The 17110-nt window shown below is 35.5% G+C and overlaps 2 protein-coding genes and 1 pseudogene across 2 annotated transcripts; all 3 read left to right on the top strand.

Annotated features, from left to right (window-relative positions):
* Positions 1-1050: 1050 nt before the first annotated feature.
* On the top strand, positions 1051-3089 carry LOC145950836 (isoflavone 2'-hydroxylase-like). The gene is made up of 2 exons (XM_083062653.1): positions 1051-2024; positions 2275-3089. The coding sequence occupies exons 1-2, from the start codon at positions 1131-1133 to the stop codon at positions 2881-2883; spliced, it is 1503 nt and encodes a 500-aa protein (XP_082918779.1). The 5' UTR covers positions 1051-1130; the 3' UTR covers positions 2884-3089.
* Positions 3090-5162: 2073 nt separating this feature from the next.
* Positions 5163-7183, top strand: LOC109794878 (isoflavone 2'-hydroxylase-like). The gene is made up of 2 exons (XM_083062649.1): positions 5163-6141; positions 6392-7183. Exons 1-2 carry the CDS (start codon positions 5248-5250, stop codon positions 6998-7000), a joined length of 1503 nt encoding a protein of 500 aa, XP_082918775.1. The 5' UTR covers positions 5163-5247; the 3' UTR covers positions 7001-7183.
* Positions 7184-14667: 7484 nt separating this feature from the next.
* On the top strand, positions 14668-16326 carry LOC109806340 (isoflavone 2'-hydroxylase pseudogene; annotated as a pseudogene).
* The last annotated feature ends 784 nt before the right edge of the window (positions 16327-17110 follow it).

The following is a 17110-nucleotide window of genomic DNA, read 5'->3' as shown; positions in this document are numbered from 1 at the left end:
TATTTTCTTTATTTTATATATTTTATTTTGGTTGGTTATTGATGTGACGGCCTAGGGTGGGTCGTTACAATAGTTGTGCAAGTTTTACTTAATTCTTAACTTTTGAAATAGCTCGCTCGAGTCTTCGACTTTGAATTTGGAGTAGGAATGCGTATGTCTTCACTGTGTTAAATTTTATATTAAATTTGCTTTTAGATAAATACATTTAAAAATACAAATTACTTTACCCACAAATTATTTTTAATTAAAACTATTTTTATCCAAAACCAATTTTATACGCATACTCACTCAAATACACGTGCATTCTACATGTATGAATTGCAAGAAAATTATCGGATAAATAATCAATGTGAAAAATATAAAAAGGTTGTATCATCGTTGATACTTGTAATTACGGGTATTTTCCTTGTTCAACTATCCATTTATTTATTTATTTGTATAGTGGATTTTACCCATAGTTATACGTGGATATTGATTTTTTTTATCTTCACTCATTTAGAGCCATTTGTTATGAAAAGAACACAAACCTTAGTTTTACGTTTTGAAAGTTATAACTTGATAAATTTAATATTAAACTTACTTTTAGATAAATATATCTAAATATAAATCACTTCGCTTTAAAATCAATGATATAAATCTTCAATCAATTATATAAATCTTCAATCAAAAGCATACTTTATGTGAATTAGGAGCAAATTATCAAATAAAATATTGAATGTGAAAAAATAATACCCTATTATTTATTATAGAAAGCACGTGAATATTATTTTAGAGGGCTGCTAATAATACAAAGATGACCAGCCCAAGTTTAGTATAAAATGTTGTACTAATAATAGACGAATAGTACAAGAGGGCTGCTAATTATACTAGACTGAGGTGCACAAAAGTCGAGTAAATTAAACATATTTAATGTACTAAAACAAATAACGGAGTTCTCAGCTTGGCTGCTTTGGCATTGTTATTCAATTGCAGTCAATTTAAAATTTTAAATCCTCAGAACATTATAATTCGGATTCGGTGGTATATAAAGGTGGCTTGGCATGGCAGATATGGCATCGGTAAGTGCAGGTAGACACATAGAGGTTATATTGTCCACTAATAGTATAATCAACTAGAAAAAGGAAAGGGAAATGTCTCCCTTGTTGGTGTTGTCGTACTCTCTCCTTTCCATCTTGGTGTTACTCCTCAGTCTCAAGTTCCTTTTCCAAACCAGAAAACTCCGAAACCTGCCACCAGGACCCTCACCACTTCCCATAATAGGCAACCTCAACCTCCTCGAAAAACCTATCCACCGTGCCTTTCACCGCATTTCCAAAGATTACGGAAACATCGTTTCCCTTTGGTTTGGGTCCCGTCTCGCTGTAGTTATTTCCTCACCCTCCGCATTCCAAGAATGCTTCACCAAACACGACATTGCCTTGGCCAACCGGCTACCTTCCCTCTCGGGAAAATACATCTTCTACGGCAACACCACCGTAGGGTCCTGTTCCCACGGCGAGCACTGGCGCAACCTTCGCCGCATCACTTCCCTCGATGTTCTCTCAACGCAGCGTGTTCACTCATTCTCCGGAATTCGTAGCGATGAGACTAAGCGGTTGATACAGAGGTTGGCCAGGAACTCGCGCGTGGAGTTTGCGCACGTGGAGATGACTTCCATGTTCCATGACTTGACGTACAACAACATCATGAGGATGATATCGGGGAAGAGGTTTTACGGAGAAGAGAGTGATATAAAGGATGTGAAGGAAGCCAAGGAGTTCAGAGAGACGGTTGCAAAGATGCTTGAACTCATGGGCTTGTCTAACAAAGCAGATTACTTGCCTTTCCTCAGATGGTTTGACTTTCAGAGTGTAGAGAAGCGCTTGAAGAATATTAGTAATAGGTATGATGCAATCTTGAATAAGATCATTCATGAGAACCGTAGCAAGAAGCAAAGAGAGAACTCCATGATTGACCATCTCCTCAAATTGCAAGAGACGCAGCCCGAGTATTATACCGACCAAATCATCAAAGGCCTTGCTTTGGTATCACCTTTTTCTCACTTTTATTTCTTTTTCTCCCCAAAGATTGTGATTTCTTTTTAATCTCTCATTCAAAATCATGTGTTTTAGTGAGATAATAACGCTTTTGTTGTAAAATCATATATTCTGGGTTTGTAGCTTAGTTGGTGAAGTAGGGTTACTCCTTGATACCGATGGATAAAAAAAGTGTTTTGCTTCGTCTATATGAAAACAATTTTTCAAACTTCTTATGATGGACTTTATTACATTACAGGCTATGCTCTTTGGCGGAACAGACTCTTCAACTGGAACTTTAGAGTGGTCATTATCTAATTTATTGAACCACCCCGAAGTGTTGAAAAAGGCAAGAGATGAATTAGACACTCAAGTTGGACAAGACCGATTGTTAAATGAGTCAGACCTTCCAAAACTTCCTTATCTTAGGAAGATTGTCTTGGAGACACTAAGGTTGTATCCCCCAGCTCCAGTGCTAATACCACACGTTTCTTCAGAAAACATCACTATTGAAGGGTTCAATATCCCACGCGACACAATAGTCATAATTAATGGTTGGGCCATGCAAAGAGATCCACACTTGTGGAAAGATGCCACAAGCTTTAAACCTGAGAGGTTTGATGAAGAAGGTGAGGAAAAAAAGTTAGTAGCATTTGGGATGGGAAGAAGGGCTTGCCCAGGAGAAGCCATGGCTATGCAAAGTGTTAGCTATACTTTGGGATTGTTGATTCAGTGTTTTGACTGGAAACGAGTAAATGAGGAAAAACTTGATATGACAGAGAATAATTGGATTACCTTGTCAAGGTTAATTCCATTGGAGGCTATGTGCAAGGCTCGCCCACTTGTTGACAAAATTGGAAGTTATTAGTTAGTAATCTTTTAATTTGGTAGAGTTGGGTGAGAATATAAGATATCTCTAATTTCAATGTGTAATTGGTGGCAAATACTTGCGAAAATAAATGATTTGTTGTTGCCTACAAAGCCATCTGTAATTGGGTGTGAATTAGCATATACAATATCAATATGTATACACCCCTAAATTTATTGAATAAATTTCTTTACTTTATATTATAATTCATAAAGCTTTTATAAAATAGATTTTCCTTTTGCTTTATCTCTTTATTATTGTCTTTTAGATAGTGATAGATCCAAGAATTTTAGATAGTGAAGAGAATACTTATTTATATATTTATAATATTAAAAATTTTACATATAACTTTTAAAAGTATAAATATATATTAGAATTATTTTTTACAAGCTTTTATATCTATAATTATGATTAAGGATGAAAATAAGTTAGGTCAGATTATGTTATATTATAGTTTAATTACTAGGTTTGAACCTAACTTTTTGTTAAAATATATGTTATAAATATTATGACTTATGTATCTATCATAGACATTTGTTAAATGTTTGGTTAGAACTGCAAATCTTAAAAATATACTTTATAATAATTTAATACTAAAAAAAATATTAAAAAAAAATATATGTTAAATTGTATAAAAATCAAGTTTATTTGTGATATAAACATGTTTTTAATATCTAATATAAATTTTTAAATGATAATTTATGTCAAAACATATTTTATAATAAAAATTTTAAATAGAACATAAATCTTTCAATCTTTTTCATTTTAATTTTTTTAATCAACATATACAATCTTACAATCTTTACTATTTTGATTTTTTTTTAATCCATGTATACATAAATAGAAAACACAAAAGGTAAACATGTATGTTGCAAATTTATTTATTTTATCAAAAATTAAACTTTTTTAAAAAATTAATTCATTATTAAGGAATATTCGTTAAATTTTGGGGCCAGTTATCCCACTCTTTGAGGTGCCTCCAACGTAGCGAGAAGATTAATTACTGCTATCGGCGGTGAATGAACGAACAAAAAAAAATATTAATATAGTTTTTAACATTTTTATTCCCAACCTTACTGCATATGAGTTGGGAGAAAATTATTAGAGAAAATAATTAATATATTAAAAAATTAAAAGGGTAGTATCATAAAAAATATTAAAAAAAATAAAAATAAGTATAATTAATTAATGTAATAGATAAAGAAATATAAAGTGTATGACAAAGTCATTGTACTTGTAAAAATCTTGTGAAATAATAGTAGTAACACCAAATGCGTTGATGATGTTATAGTGACATTGGTGATCAATGCTTGTGGCGGTGACAATAAATATAAGAAAAATATTGTATTTTTTAAATTGGAGGTATCAAAAATATCTTTAACTACTAATAATTTAAAAGGTTAAATATAGATAAATATTTTATTATATAACTTTAATCATTTGGAGAAAATTTTGACTATTTCATTAGGACGAAATAGCATTACAATGGTAGTGATAGTAAAACGTTGATAATAAGAAAAAAATAATGGTGACCGAAAAATAATAGAAAAAAAGTATAGTTATTAAATAAAAATAAATATATGTATTTTCGTTTTTTTTAGTAATTTATAGTTGAGACAAAAGGTACAATAAATTATCGACTAATAAAAACATATTTTTGTTTTTGTAAATTAATCTTTTCTTGATTTGATTTGTTCCATGATTATTTTTAAAATTAAATATGAAATAATTACATTTGTGAGTTCTAATACTATTTTTTTGGCAAAAATAAAATACTACATGTTTTAGAAAATTAAATCAACATTTGTTTAATAATGTTATTTCTACTATGTTACTTACTCTGAGTCGTGTCAGATGTAGTTTTTGACGTCTTTCATCCACACACCCACCACCCACGTAGTACTAATCGCGATGGCATCTCAGACTATTTCGTCAATTATCCTTACACGGCGTATCAATTCATCAAAATTCCTTTACAATATAACAATTTTGAATTATTAATTAATAGAATAAAAGTTTTTTCGTCAACGTTATAACATGGCTGCTAAACAGTAGAATATAATATTTAAAAGTTTGCAACTATTATAACATGGCTGCTAATACTATGATATACTATAATATAAGGTAGAAAAAAACGTAAATATTGTACTAAAAAATATCTAGTTTCACGGCACGGCGTTGTCAATCTGTAATCAGTACAGTATCACTGTCAGTCAAAACCATGCAGAGAGTCCCGCCATGCTACGACTCTTCTCTATATAAAGGTGGCTTGGCATGGCAGATATGGCATCGGTAAGTGCACGTAGACACATAGACGTTATATTGTCCACTAATAGTATAATCAACTAGAAAAAGGAAAGGGAAATGTCTCCCTTGTTGGTGTTGTCGTACTCTCTCCTTTCCATCTTGGTGTTACTCCTCAGTCTCAAGTTCCTTTTCCAAACCAGAAAACTCCGAAACCTGCCACCAGGACCCTCACCACTTCCCATAATAGGCAACCTCAACCTCCTCGAAAAACCTATCCACCGTGCCTTTCACCGCATTTCCAAAGATTACGGAAACATCGTTTCCCTTTGGTTTGGGTCCCGTCTCGCTGTAGTTATTTCCTCACCCTCCGCATTCCAAGAATGCTTCACCAAACACGACATTGCCTTGGCCAACCGGCTACCTTCCCTCTCGGGAAAATACATCTTCTACGGCAACACCACCGTAGGGTCCTGTTCCCACGGCGAGCACTGGCGCAACCTTCGCCGCATCACTTCCCTCGATGTTCTCTCAACGCAGCGTGTTCACTCATTCTCCGGAATTCGTAGCGATGAGACTAAGCGGTTGATACAGAGGTTGGCCAGGAACTCGCGCGTGGAGTTTGCGCACGTGGAGATGACTTCCATGTTCCATGACTTGACGTACAACAACATCATGAGGATGATATCGGGGAAGAGGTTTTACGGAGAAGAGAGTGATATAAAGGATGTGAAGGAAGCCAAGGAGTTCAGAGAGACGGTTGCAAAGATGCTTGAACTCATGGGCTTGTCTAACAAAGCAGATTACTTGCCTTTCCTCAGATGGTTTGACTTTCAGAGTGTGGAGAAGCGCTTGAAGAATATTAGTAATAGGTATGATGCAATCTTGAATAAGATCATTCATGAGAACCGTAGCAAGAAGCAAAGAGAGAACTCCATGATTGACCATCTCCTCAAATTGCAAGAGACGCAGCCCGAGTATTATACCGACCAAATCATCAAAGGCCTTGCTTTGGTATCACCTTTTTCTCACCTTTATTTCTTTTTCTCCCCAAAGATTGTGATTTCTCTTTAATCTCTCATTCAAAATCATGTGTTTTAGTGAGATAATAACGCTTTTGTTGTAAAATCATATATTCTGGGTTTGTAGTTTAGTTGGTGAAGTAGGGTTACTCCTTGATACCGATGGATAAAAAAAGTGTTTTGCTTCGTCTATATGAAAACAATTTTTCAAACTTCTTATGATGGACTTTATTACATTACAGGCTATGCTCTTTGGCGGAACAGACTCTTCAACTGGAACTTTAGAGTGGTCATTATCTAATTTATTGAACCACCCCGAAGTGTTGAAAAAGGCAAGAGATGAATTAGACACTCAAGTTGGACAAGACCGATTGTTAAATGAGTCAGACCTTCCAAAACTTCCTTATCTTAGGAAGATTGTCTTGGAGACACTAAGGTTGTATCCCCCAGCTCCAGTGCTAATACCACACGTTTCTTCAGAAAACATCACTATTGAAGGGTTCAATATCCCACGCGACACAATAGTCATAATTAATGGTTGGGCCATGCAAAGAGATCCACACTTGTGGAAAGATGCCACAAGCTTTAAACCTGAGAGGTTTGATGAAGAAGGTGAGGAAAAAAAGTTAGTAGCATTTGGGATGGGAAGAAGGGCTTGCCCAGGAGAAGCCATGGCTATGCAAAGTGTTAGCTATACTTTGGGATTGTTGATTCAGTGTTTTGACTGGAAACGAGTACGTGAGGAAAAACTTGATATGACAGAGAATAATTGGATTACCTTGTCAAGATTAATTCCATTGGAGGCTATGTGCAAGGCTCGCCCACTCGTTGACAAAATTGGAAGTTATTAGTAATCTTTTAATTTGGTAGAGTTGGGTGAGAATATAACATATTTTCTAATTTCAATGTGTAATTGGTTGCGAATACTTGCGAAAATAAATGATTTGTTGTTGCCTACAAAGTCAATTGTAATTTTGGGTGCGAATATACACCCCCAAATTTATTGAATAAAACTTTACATTATAATTCATAAAGCTTTTATAAAATAGATTTTCCTTTTGCTTTATCTCATTATTATTGTTTCATAGACGAATAAAATAAAACTATTAGGTGTAACAAGAGTTCTAACATACATAGCTCTAGTGATTATTGCAATAAATTAAGGATGGATAAGAAGTGATCATAATGTTATATAAGAGTTGTATGTTCAAACAAATAACATAAATCTATGTTTTGCTTGTTTACACAACAATATTATCGTAAATTAGAGTCGACTATAAATTGTTCTAGCCTCAGGTAAGCGTTGGAGTATGCAACAATGATAAAAAAAATGACACTATCTTCTTGCATTGATTAAACTATTTGACAATTATTAAGAGTCAATTTACCGGACAAAATTAATGTCGCAAAATTAGATCAACACTCAACCTTTATTCATTTATAATTTTATTTTATTTAGTGTCTATTTACCCGACATTAAGAATTTTTTTCACTATTCATAGTTGAATTTTTGGACCCTTACCATAAAAATTTTGAGTTTACTTGGTTGACATATGTTCTTGGACTTGTGTTAAGTCTCAATTTTACCTATTTTTGGATGAGACTTATTGAACAAATTTCACTCATCCTCTGAACCATTGCAATATAATTGTTCTCTTTTTGGTTCATTTTGTGTGCAGATATAACTAACTCATATTCATCTAACAATACCTTAATCCACCTCATTTTTTTGTGCAGGTATTGAGTGAAGAGTGGAAAGTTGAAGACTCTTAGGATTGGAAATATAAGGAGCTAAGGAGCAGAGCAGAGTGGCTGCGCCGGGCGCAACATTAACCGCGCCGGGCGTGATCGATACAGAGAGTTTCTCTAGAAGACATTGCGCCGAGCGCAATAGGAATTGCGCCGAGCGTGTACTTAGGCAGGAAGTGCTGAACTTCCCTAGAAGGCCCTGCGCCGGGCGCTAAGAATTATGCGCCGGGCGTGAAACCCTAATCTAATCTCCCCAAGCTCGTATTTGAAGGCATTTTCGAGGGTTTCTCCCTCATTCACGCAGGGGCGCCTCCTTGGAACTGTAGAAGGAATTCTCAGAGCTTGGGAACGTTCGTGTGTGGACCTTTCCTTCGGTTCTTCACTTCTCCTTTCATCTCTATTTTGTATTTACCCTCATTGTTGGTGGTTCCACCCATTTTTGTGGGGTTAGATGTAACCAACGTACTCTATTATAATCCTTACGTTTTTAATGATATATATATATATGTATTGTTTCATTCTTTATTGTGTACGTTTCTACGCTTAATGCTTGCTTTGGATTGATCACCTTTTGCATGATTTAAGGTTCCATTGGGTATTGGGAAATACCATGGAAACTAGTTCTGAAACATATGCCTAGTGGAGATTGTATCTAGGGATAGAGTTTGACCCATTAGTAGTCTTAAACCCTAATCGGTAATGCGGGTGTAGGTATTGGGTACTCAAGGGATTGATATTCAATATCCGCACCTAGGTTCTTTCTCTAAGGGATTAGGTTTGAGTAAACTTATGGGTTGACTAAGCAATGTATGTAACAAGAGATTAAGGATTCATTAGTGTAACGTTTGATGAAATCTGACCCCCACAACCTCACAAAACCATTATACCATTTCTATCCTTTTCCACTCACAAACCAATATTTATTTATAGCTTTCATTCCAATAGTCACAACTTTGAATTCACATGACAAACTATGAAATTGAAATTATTCTTTAGTCACGAATAGTCAATAAATGCTTATTTTACCTTCTAATCCCTGTGGATACGATATTTTTACTACTTGAACGGCCGATATACTTGACGTGTTTGAGACCGTTGATAGAATTAAACGAATTTACAATTATAACAAAAGTGTTTCAACGGAAATCTCAACAAGTTTTTGGCGCCGTTGCCGGGGATTAGCAAGGCAATTTAGTATTTATAGCTATTTGTGACTTGTTCTTTTGTTGTTATTTTTATTTTTATGTTAGCAATGAATTGTTGGAGATAACCTGTGTACTCTAGTCCTCTGCTTTCTCTTGTATGCAAGGTACTGTGAACTAAATTGACCAATCCCTCTGAGCAATTGTTGAGCAATCCTGAGATTGAGCACAGGGAAAGGAGGAACAATAGCAACAGGAGGAGAAGGAGAATTAGAGCAATTCAAGTTGGTCACTGTCAGGCTCGGGACAGTAAACAAGCGCTTCCTGGGAGGCAACCCAGAGATCTGAACTTCGTTTATGTGTTTGTCGTCTCATTCTTGTTGTAGATTTCAATGTTAATGTTTGTTATGCATAATTGTTTTGTGTTATATGTTGTTTTGTGCTATATGTTGTTTTGTGGTATAAGTTATTTTGTGTTATATGTTGATTGTTAGAATCATGCTTGAGTGGGTAAATATAGGGTACATCTTGTTTGGAGTGTGAGGATGAGGTAACTCTGTTTCTGGGTGGAGATAAGGCCTTCTCTCAAAGAAAACTTAGGCAAATTGACCATGTAAGTGGCTACACGTCGGGCGTAATTCTTTTGCGCTCGGCTTAGTACTCAATTTTTGGTCTCTGGAACCACCACGTCGGGTGCGCTTAAGTCAAGCCCGGCGCGATATCAGATTTGGAACCTCTTGGACGTTTACTGATACCAAGCCCGGCGCATCTGTTCTGCGCCCGGCGCACACCCCCTGACAGCCAATATTTATCTATTCTCAATCATGTTTCTTTATGTGCTTTATGTTGCATTGTCGTAGTCCATTTCCATGTGCATGCATGTTGTGCTTAATTTTGGTCTAAGGATATTCTCTATTTTGCTATATTTGCTTGGTCATCACTATGTATAAATTTTGTGCTCACCATATTTTCTTTTATGATTACACTCAGTGACCACTCCCGGCTACCAGGACTTTCAGGCATATACTGGTTGGCCTGGGGACCAGGCTCCTAAGTTTGGGGGAGTGGAGCTGTTGATGCTGATAGAGTTAATGATGGTGAAGCAGTTGCTGATGATGATGACTAGATCCCATAGATGGAAGCAGATGGAGCCTACCTTAGTTTACCTTTGTCTATTGCAATTTATTATTTTTCTGTCTCTTATTTTTAGTATTTTAACTGTTTTTATATCTAGTCGTTTTGGTGATTACTCTGTTGGTTCTTTTTGTGAAGATTCTGCTTCAGCATGGGTTTTAATCTCATTGATACTTGCTTTGTTTGTGGTCGATTCTAGATTGTGGTTTGCTTGATGTTTGTGGTGCGTGTACCTTAGACATTTTCAAGTCACGTTAGATCTTTAGTTCATGACTAGTTGCATACGGGTTTCAATGTTGATCGTAGAACTGAGCTGAGTTTGATAATTTGTGGATGCATAGCTGGGTGAGGTTTGAGCCTAAATACCTATGAGTGAACTACGCTTATGTCACATGATAGATTTTGCTTGAGTTTCCCTGGTGGTTCGCTTATGTTGTGCATTTATATGATCAAGGCATTCATATTCCTTTATTTTGTTAACCTTCTAAGCCAAAAATCCATCTCCACTTTTCACTTGACCCATACCTTCCTAAGCCTAAACACCACACCTTCCACTTATCCCAAACCATGAAAAATTAACCATAACCTTTGCTTTGGTTAAGAGAGCAAATTGATGACATCAAATAAGTTTGGGGGAGTTGAAGAATGAGGAATTTTGGGAAGAAGAAAGTATGTGTTCAGCCATTCAAAAAAAAAACAAAACAAAAACAAAACAAAACAAAACAAAACAAAAGCAAAAATATTAAGATGCAAAAGTGTAAATATGCATCACATAAAGGCTAATGGCTTGGATCCGGTAAAGGGCATGTGCCAAAATGTTGTATTGGGTAATGGAGAGGGACATCATTGTAAAATCTCAATTGCTCTCTTAAGCTATAGCACCTTCAATCCTTGAAAAACCATAAAATAACTATTGCTTGACCCAGATTGCCCTAATAAAGACCTTGTGATAAGTGCCTGCATTTGTTTTACCATTGGTTTCATTTGGAAATGAAGAGCAAATTTGAATCATGTGGCGTGAGTAGTAGACTAGAGAGAAACACTCACCCTGATACACTACTGTGCATAGAGAGAAACACTTTCCTAGTGAGGATACATACACAGATAGTCATTACTCTTCTCAGCTCTTTGATCTCTTTTGAAATCTTTGTTTGCACCTTGTCATGTCCTATTGCAATAATTGTGACTGGAGATTCATCTTAGGCTCATGCTTGTGAAAAGAAAATACAAGTGAACTGGGATGTAGAATTTGACACACTTGCATTGCTTGCTATCTGCTAGATTTATTACCTGTTGCTTGAGGACAAGCAAGGTTCTAAGTTTGGGGGAGTTGTTAAGTCTCAATTTTACCTCTTTTTGGATGAGACTTATTGAACAAATTCCACTCATCCTCTGAACCATTGCAATATAATTGTTCTCTTTTTGGTTCATTTTGTGTGCAGATATAACTAACCCAAATTCATCTAACAATACCTTAATCCACCTCATTTTTTGTGCAGGTATTGAGTGAAGAGTGAAAAGTTGAAGACTCTTAGGATTGGAAATCTAAGGAGCTAAGGAGCAGAGCAGAGTGGCTGCGCCGGGCGCAACATTAACCGCGCCGGGCGTGATCGAGACAGAGAGTTTCTCTAGAAGACATTGCGCCGAGCGCAATAAGAATTGCGCCGGGCGTGTACTTAGGCAGGAAGTGCTGAACTTCCCTAGAAGGCCCTGTGCCGGGCGCTAAGAATTATGCGCCGGGCGTGAAACCCTAATCTAATCTCCCCAAGCTCGTATTTGAAGGCATTTTCGAGGGTTTCTCCCTCATTCACGCAGGGGCGCCTCCTTGGAGCTGTAGAAGGAATTCTCAGAGCTTGGGAACGTTCGTGTGTGGATCTTTCCTTCGGTTCTTCACTTCTCCTTTCATCTCTATTTTGTATTTACCCTCATTGTTGGTGGTTCCACCCATTTTTGTGGGGTTAGATGTAACCAACATACTCTATTATAATCCTTACGTTTTTAATGATATATATATATATATGTATTGTTTCATTCTTTATTGTGTACGTTTCTACGCTTAATGTTTGCTTTGGATTGATCACCCTTTGCATGATTTAAGGTTCCATTGGGTATTGGGAAATACCATTGAAACTAGTTCTGGAACATATGCCTAGTGGAGATTGTATCTAGGGATAGAGTTTGACCCATTAGTAGTCTTAAACCCTAATCGGTAATGCGGGTGTAGGTATTGGGTACTCAAGGGATTGATATTCAATATCCGCACCTAGGCTCTTTCTCTAAGGGATTAGGTTTGAGTAAACTTATGGGTTGAGTAAGCAATGTATGTAACAAGAGATTAAGGATTCATTAGTGTAACGTTTGGTGAAATCTGACCCCCACAACCTCACAAAACCATTATACCATTTCTATCCTTTTCCACTCACAAACCAATATTTATTTATAGCTTTCATTCCAATAGTCACAACTTTGAATTCACATGACAAACTATGAAATTGAAATTATTCTTTAGTCACGAATAGTCAATAAATGCTTATTTTACCTTCTAATCCTTGTGGATACGATATTTTTACTACTTGAACGACCGGTATACATGCCGTGTTTGAGACCGTTGATAGAATTAAACGAATTTACAATTATAACAAAAGTGTTTCAACGGAAATCTCAACAACTTGCCAAAATTATAGGTATAAGGTTGTCAATCCAAAGTTCTTGGGATCAGGTTTTTTGTATTCAACCTTCATGTTGTGAGTGGTGTGGTAGTACCTACAAAAGAGTCTATGATGCAAAAGTTAACAAGTAAGTGAAGTGATTAGATATATTATGTATATGTTACGTACCCTCAAAAGGTAAAATGTAGGTATAACAAGATAAGATAAAGTTATTTTTACGGATTCGACTAATTAAACACATCCAAATCCTTTTATTATTGCAGAATAGTTAGACATTATTTTTTTTACCATCTTAATGTGTCAGGTTAGGTTAAGTATCCCTTGACCAAATACCCCTCGACTAAGTACCCTTAGCATGGGCACTCCTTGGCCGGGTACTCCTTCGTTGTACCAGTCATATTGTGCGAGCAGGGAATGTAACAGAAGGCCAAGAGTTGTCAGGTGTTCGAAACCTATTCAGTACATAAGCTCCCAAGTCTTCAACTTGTTGGAAGTAGAGTTTAATGTATAACCATACCAAAATTTTATTCTCTTGCCTAAAATTTCATGATTGGCACCTTCCATGTACCCCCACGTTTTAATGGTCACATCAAATGCAATGATGACATGTAAGAATTCGTAGGAAAATTCTCGAAGCTAAAAGTAAGCATGAAACATACTCCAAAATGTGAAAGGTTGTGCCTCTCCCCACTATTGATCTTAAAGATATCCAATAGTTGATAAAGAGGTGATGCTTCGTATCCCAACTCATTTCCCTTTTTTTATAAATAAGGCCCTTAGCTTCTGTGATGATTTAGAAATTATGTGTCAATATTTAGCACACATAACTTATATTTATAATGAAAAATATGAATTTACCTAATATGATATGATATGATATGATTAGCTAGGATATGATTAACCTTAAAAAATCTCCACAATATCCTAAAAGTTCCCCTCAAGTTGAAGTATATATATCATTTGCACCAAGCTTGTTACAAATGTAATAAACTCAAGGCCTTTTAAGCGATTTTGTGAACATATATGCTAACTAGTCTCTAGAGTGGAAGAATTCAGTTGTGATCTCTCTTGAGAGAACTTGCTCTCTTACAAAATGATAGTCTACTTCTATATGATTAGCCCGCTCATGGAAGACCAAGTTGGAGGCAATGTGAAGAATAGCTTGATTATCATAGATGAGTTTAGTTCCCTGAATGTCTCCAATTTGAAGTTGCTTGAGATGTTGTTGTATACATGTAATTTCACTTGCAATTGCTACCATAGCATGATATTATGCTTCCTCACTAGATCTAGTAATTGTATTTTGCTTCTCCATGAAATCAAGTTACTTCCAATTAGAACATAATAGCTAGATGTAGACTTTCTATCTGATGGTGATCTTGCCTAATCAACATCAGAATAATAGACAATTTTGGAATTGTCTTTGTCCTTATATAGGAGTCCACAACCCAACACCTTCTTGATATATTTGAGGATCCTCGTGACTATAGTCCAATGACTATCACGAGAATCATTGATAAATTAGTTTACCACACTTACTAGAAATACGAATTCTAGCTTAATGATAGTTAGATAATTGAGTTTGTGAACGAGTCTACGATATCTTTCCAAGTCATCCAATGGCTCCCTATGACCCATAAGAAGCTTGACATTGAGGTCCATTAGAGTGTCACTAGGGTGGCAATCAACCATATCAGACTTATTGAGAATGTCCAAAGCATATTTTCACTAGGAAATAGAAATACTGAAAGCAATTGACAAACATAGTTGGTGGACTAGAGCATATTTTTGTCTATATAAAAACATCTATTCACACTTCTTATGATGGACGTTACATTACAGGCTATGCTCTTTGGCGGAACAGACTCTTCAACCAGAACTTTAGAGTAGTCATATTATCTAATTTATTGAACCATCCCGAAGTGTTGAAAAAGGCAAAAGGTGAATTAGACACTCATGTTGGACAAGATCGATTGTTAAATGAGTCAAACCTTCCAAAATTGCCTTATCTTAAGAAGATTGTCTTGGAGACACTAAGGTTGTATCCCCAGGTCCACTTCTAATACCGCACGTTTCTTTAAAAGACATCACTGTTGAAGGGTTCAACATCCCACGAGACACAATAGTCATAATTAATGCTTGGGCCATGCAAAGAGATCCACAATTGTGGAAAGATGCCACAAGCTTTAAACCAGATAGGTTTGATGAAGAATGTGAGGAAAAAAAATTATAGTAGCATTTGGGATGGGAAGAAGGGCTTGCCTAGGACAAGCCATGGCTATGAGAATTGTAAGCCTTACTTTGGGATTGTTGATTCAATGTTGTGATTGGAAACGAGTAAGTAAGGAAAAGCTTGATATGATAGAGGAAAAATGGATTACTTTGTCTAAGTTAATTCTATTAGAAGCTATGTGCAAGGCTTGCCCACTCGTCGACAAAATTGGAAGTTATTAGTAGTCTTTTTTTAGTAGAGTTGGGTGAGAATATAAGATATTTGTGATTTTAATGTTTAATTTGTGTCAAATTCTTATGAAAATAAATGATTTGTTGTTGCCTACAAAGTCAATTATAATTGGGTGTGGATTAGCATATATAATATGGATATGTATACATCCTAAGATTTCTTAAATAAATTTCTTTTCTTTATATTATAATTCATATAGCTTGTACTAGCCAACCTATGAGGATGAATATAACAACTTATATGATTAGAATAGCTAACCTATGAGGATGGACTTGCCAGTTTATAAGAATAGCTAACCTATGACCATTCTTGAAACAATAAAAATATGTAATGGATGACCTAGAGTATTTCTTAATAAAGATGGTGGTGTTTTTTTAAACTCATTTTTATCTGAATTAAATCCTTTTTCATCATGGATATACCTTTGCTTTACTAGTAAAATGTTTAGATTGGATTTGGCATTTGAGAACCCTGCTAATGAGGCTTTCAATTCAAAATTTTCTTCTCCTAAAACTAAGCAAGTTTCACAATCAGATTTTGTGGATGAGGAAGGTGTTGTACAAGAGCATTCATGCTCTAATTTTAAATTTTCTAGCTCTTGTTTGACTTTATTTAATGTATCCTTACACCAATTACGTTTTCTTTTCAGCTTACTATTTAGAGCTCCTATTCTTAGTGCTTTGTTATACATATGAATGAAAGTTTCTTGTAGTAGACCATAATCAGGAATAGATTCAGAATCATTTACCAAGACTCCAACCAAGAAGCCTTAGTGTAGAAAAGTATAGACAAACGATGGAGCTCTATATGATGAGGCCGGTAGGAATTAGGGAGGAAGAAAAAATCACCATTGCTAGGTTCCAAAGTGGACTTAATATTGAGATTAGAAATAAAGTTGAACTTTTGTTCTTTAGAGATTTAAAGGAACTAGTCCAACTTTGTATGAAGAGGAAAGCTTCTCACAAGAAGAAATCTTGTACCTTTTTACACCCTAAGACCCTAAAATAAGAAGAGTACTCTTCCAAAAGTCACCCTCAAAGAGAATCATCCATAGAAAAAGAAAATAATAAGTCCACACATAAGGAAGAAACCCATAATTCTAAGACTAGCAATATAAAATGATTTAAGTGTGTTTGGAGAGGCTACATTGCTTCTCAATGTCCCACTAAGAAGACCATGACAATGAAGGACATAGATAGTTAAAATAGACAAGATGAGGTTACTTTCTCTTCATCCACCTCTAGTAGTAATGAAAAAGAAAAAAGGGTAGATATATTAGTGTTGAACAAGTTTATCCTCACGATGGTAATCTTTTAATGGTTAAAAGACTTCTTGGGAGCCAACCTTGCCCTACTAGCCTATTACAAAGAGATAACATCTTTCACACAAAATGTTTAATTTCAAAAAAAATCTTGTTTTCTCATTGTTGATAGTGGCTCGTGCACTAATTGCCGTAGCACAAGGTTGGTTAACAAGCTAGCCTTCACTACCATTCTTCATCCTCACCCTTAAAATGTTCATTGACTTAATAAAGGTGAGGAATTGGAAGTGAACCAACAAGTGGAGATAAAGTTCTCCATTGAGGATTATAGAGATAAAGATTATGCAATGTAATTCCTATAGAAGCTTTGTCATATTTTATTGGGAAGGCCATGACAATTTGACAAGCATACTATACATGATGGTCATAACAACCAAAATAACCTTCATAAGTGTTTGAGGACCAAAAACAATGAAATAAGTAAAAGAAAATAAGACATTACTCTTAGAGAAGAATAAGGAGGATAGTGTCTCTTCTAAAAA

Source organism: Cajanus cajan, chromosome 1 (genome assembly GCF_000230855.2).
Source record: "Cajanus cajan strain Asha chromosome 1, NIPB_CcT2T_4, whole genome shotgun sequence".
Taxonomy (NCBI): Eukaryota; Viridiplantae; Streptophyta; class Magnoliopsida; order Fabales; family Fabaceae; genus Cajanus; species Cajanus cajan.
This window is presented reverse-complemented; position numbering and strand designations above follow the sequence as displayed.

What these genes read in the sequence shown, in the direction of transcription:
- LOC145950836 (XM_083062653.1), top strand. Translation starts at nt 1,131, where the DNA reads ATGTCTCCCTTGTTGGTGTTGTCGTACTCTCTCCTTTCCATCTTGGTG. An exon ending in TCATCAAAGGCCTTGCTTTG is followed by an intron (nt 2,025 to 2,274) that starts GTATCACCTTTT and finishes ATTACATTACAG; the next exon opens with GCTATGCTCTTTGGCGGAAC.
- LOC109794878 (XM_083062649.1), top strand. Translation starts at nt 5,248, where the DNA reads ATGTCTCCCTTGTTGGTGTTGTCGTACTCTCTCCTTTCCATCTTGGTG. An exon ending in TCATCAAAGGCCTTGCTTTG is followed by an intron (nt 6,142 to 6,391) that starts GTATCACCTTTT and finishes ATTACATTACAG; the next exon opens with GCTATGCTCTTTGGCGGAAC.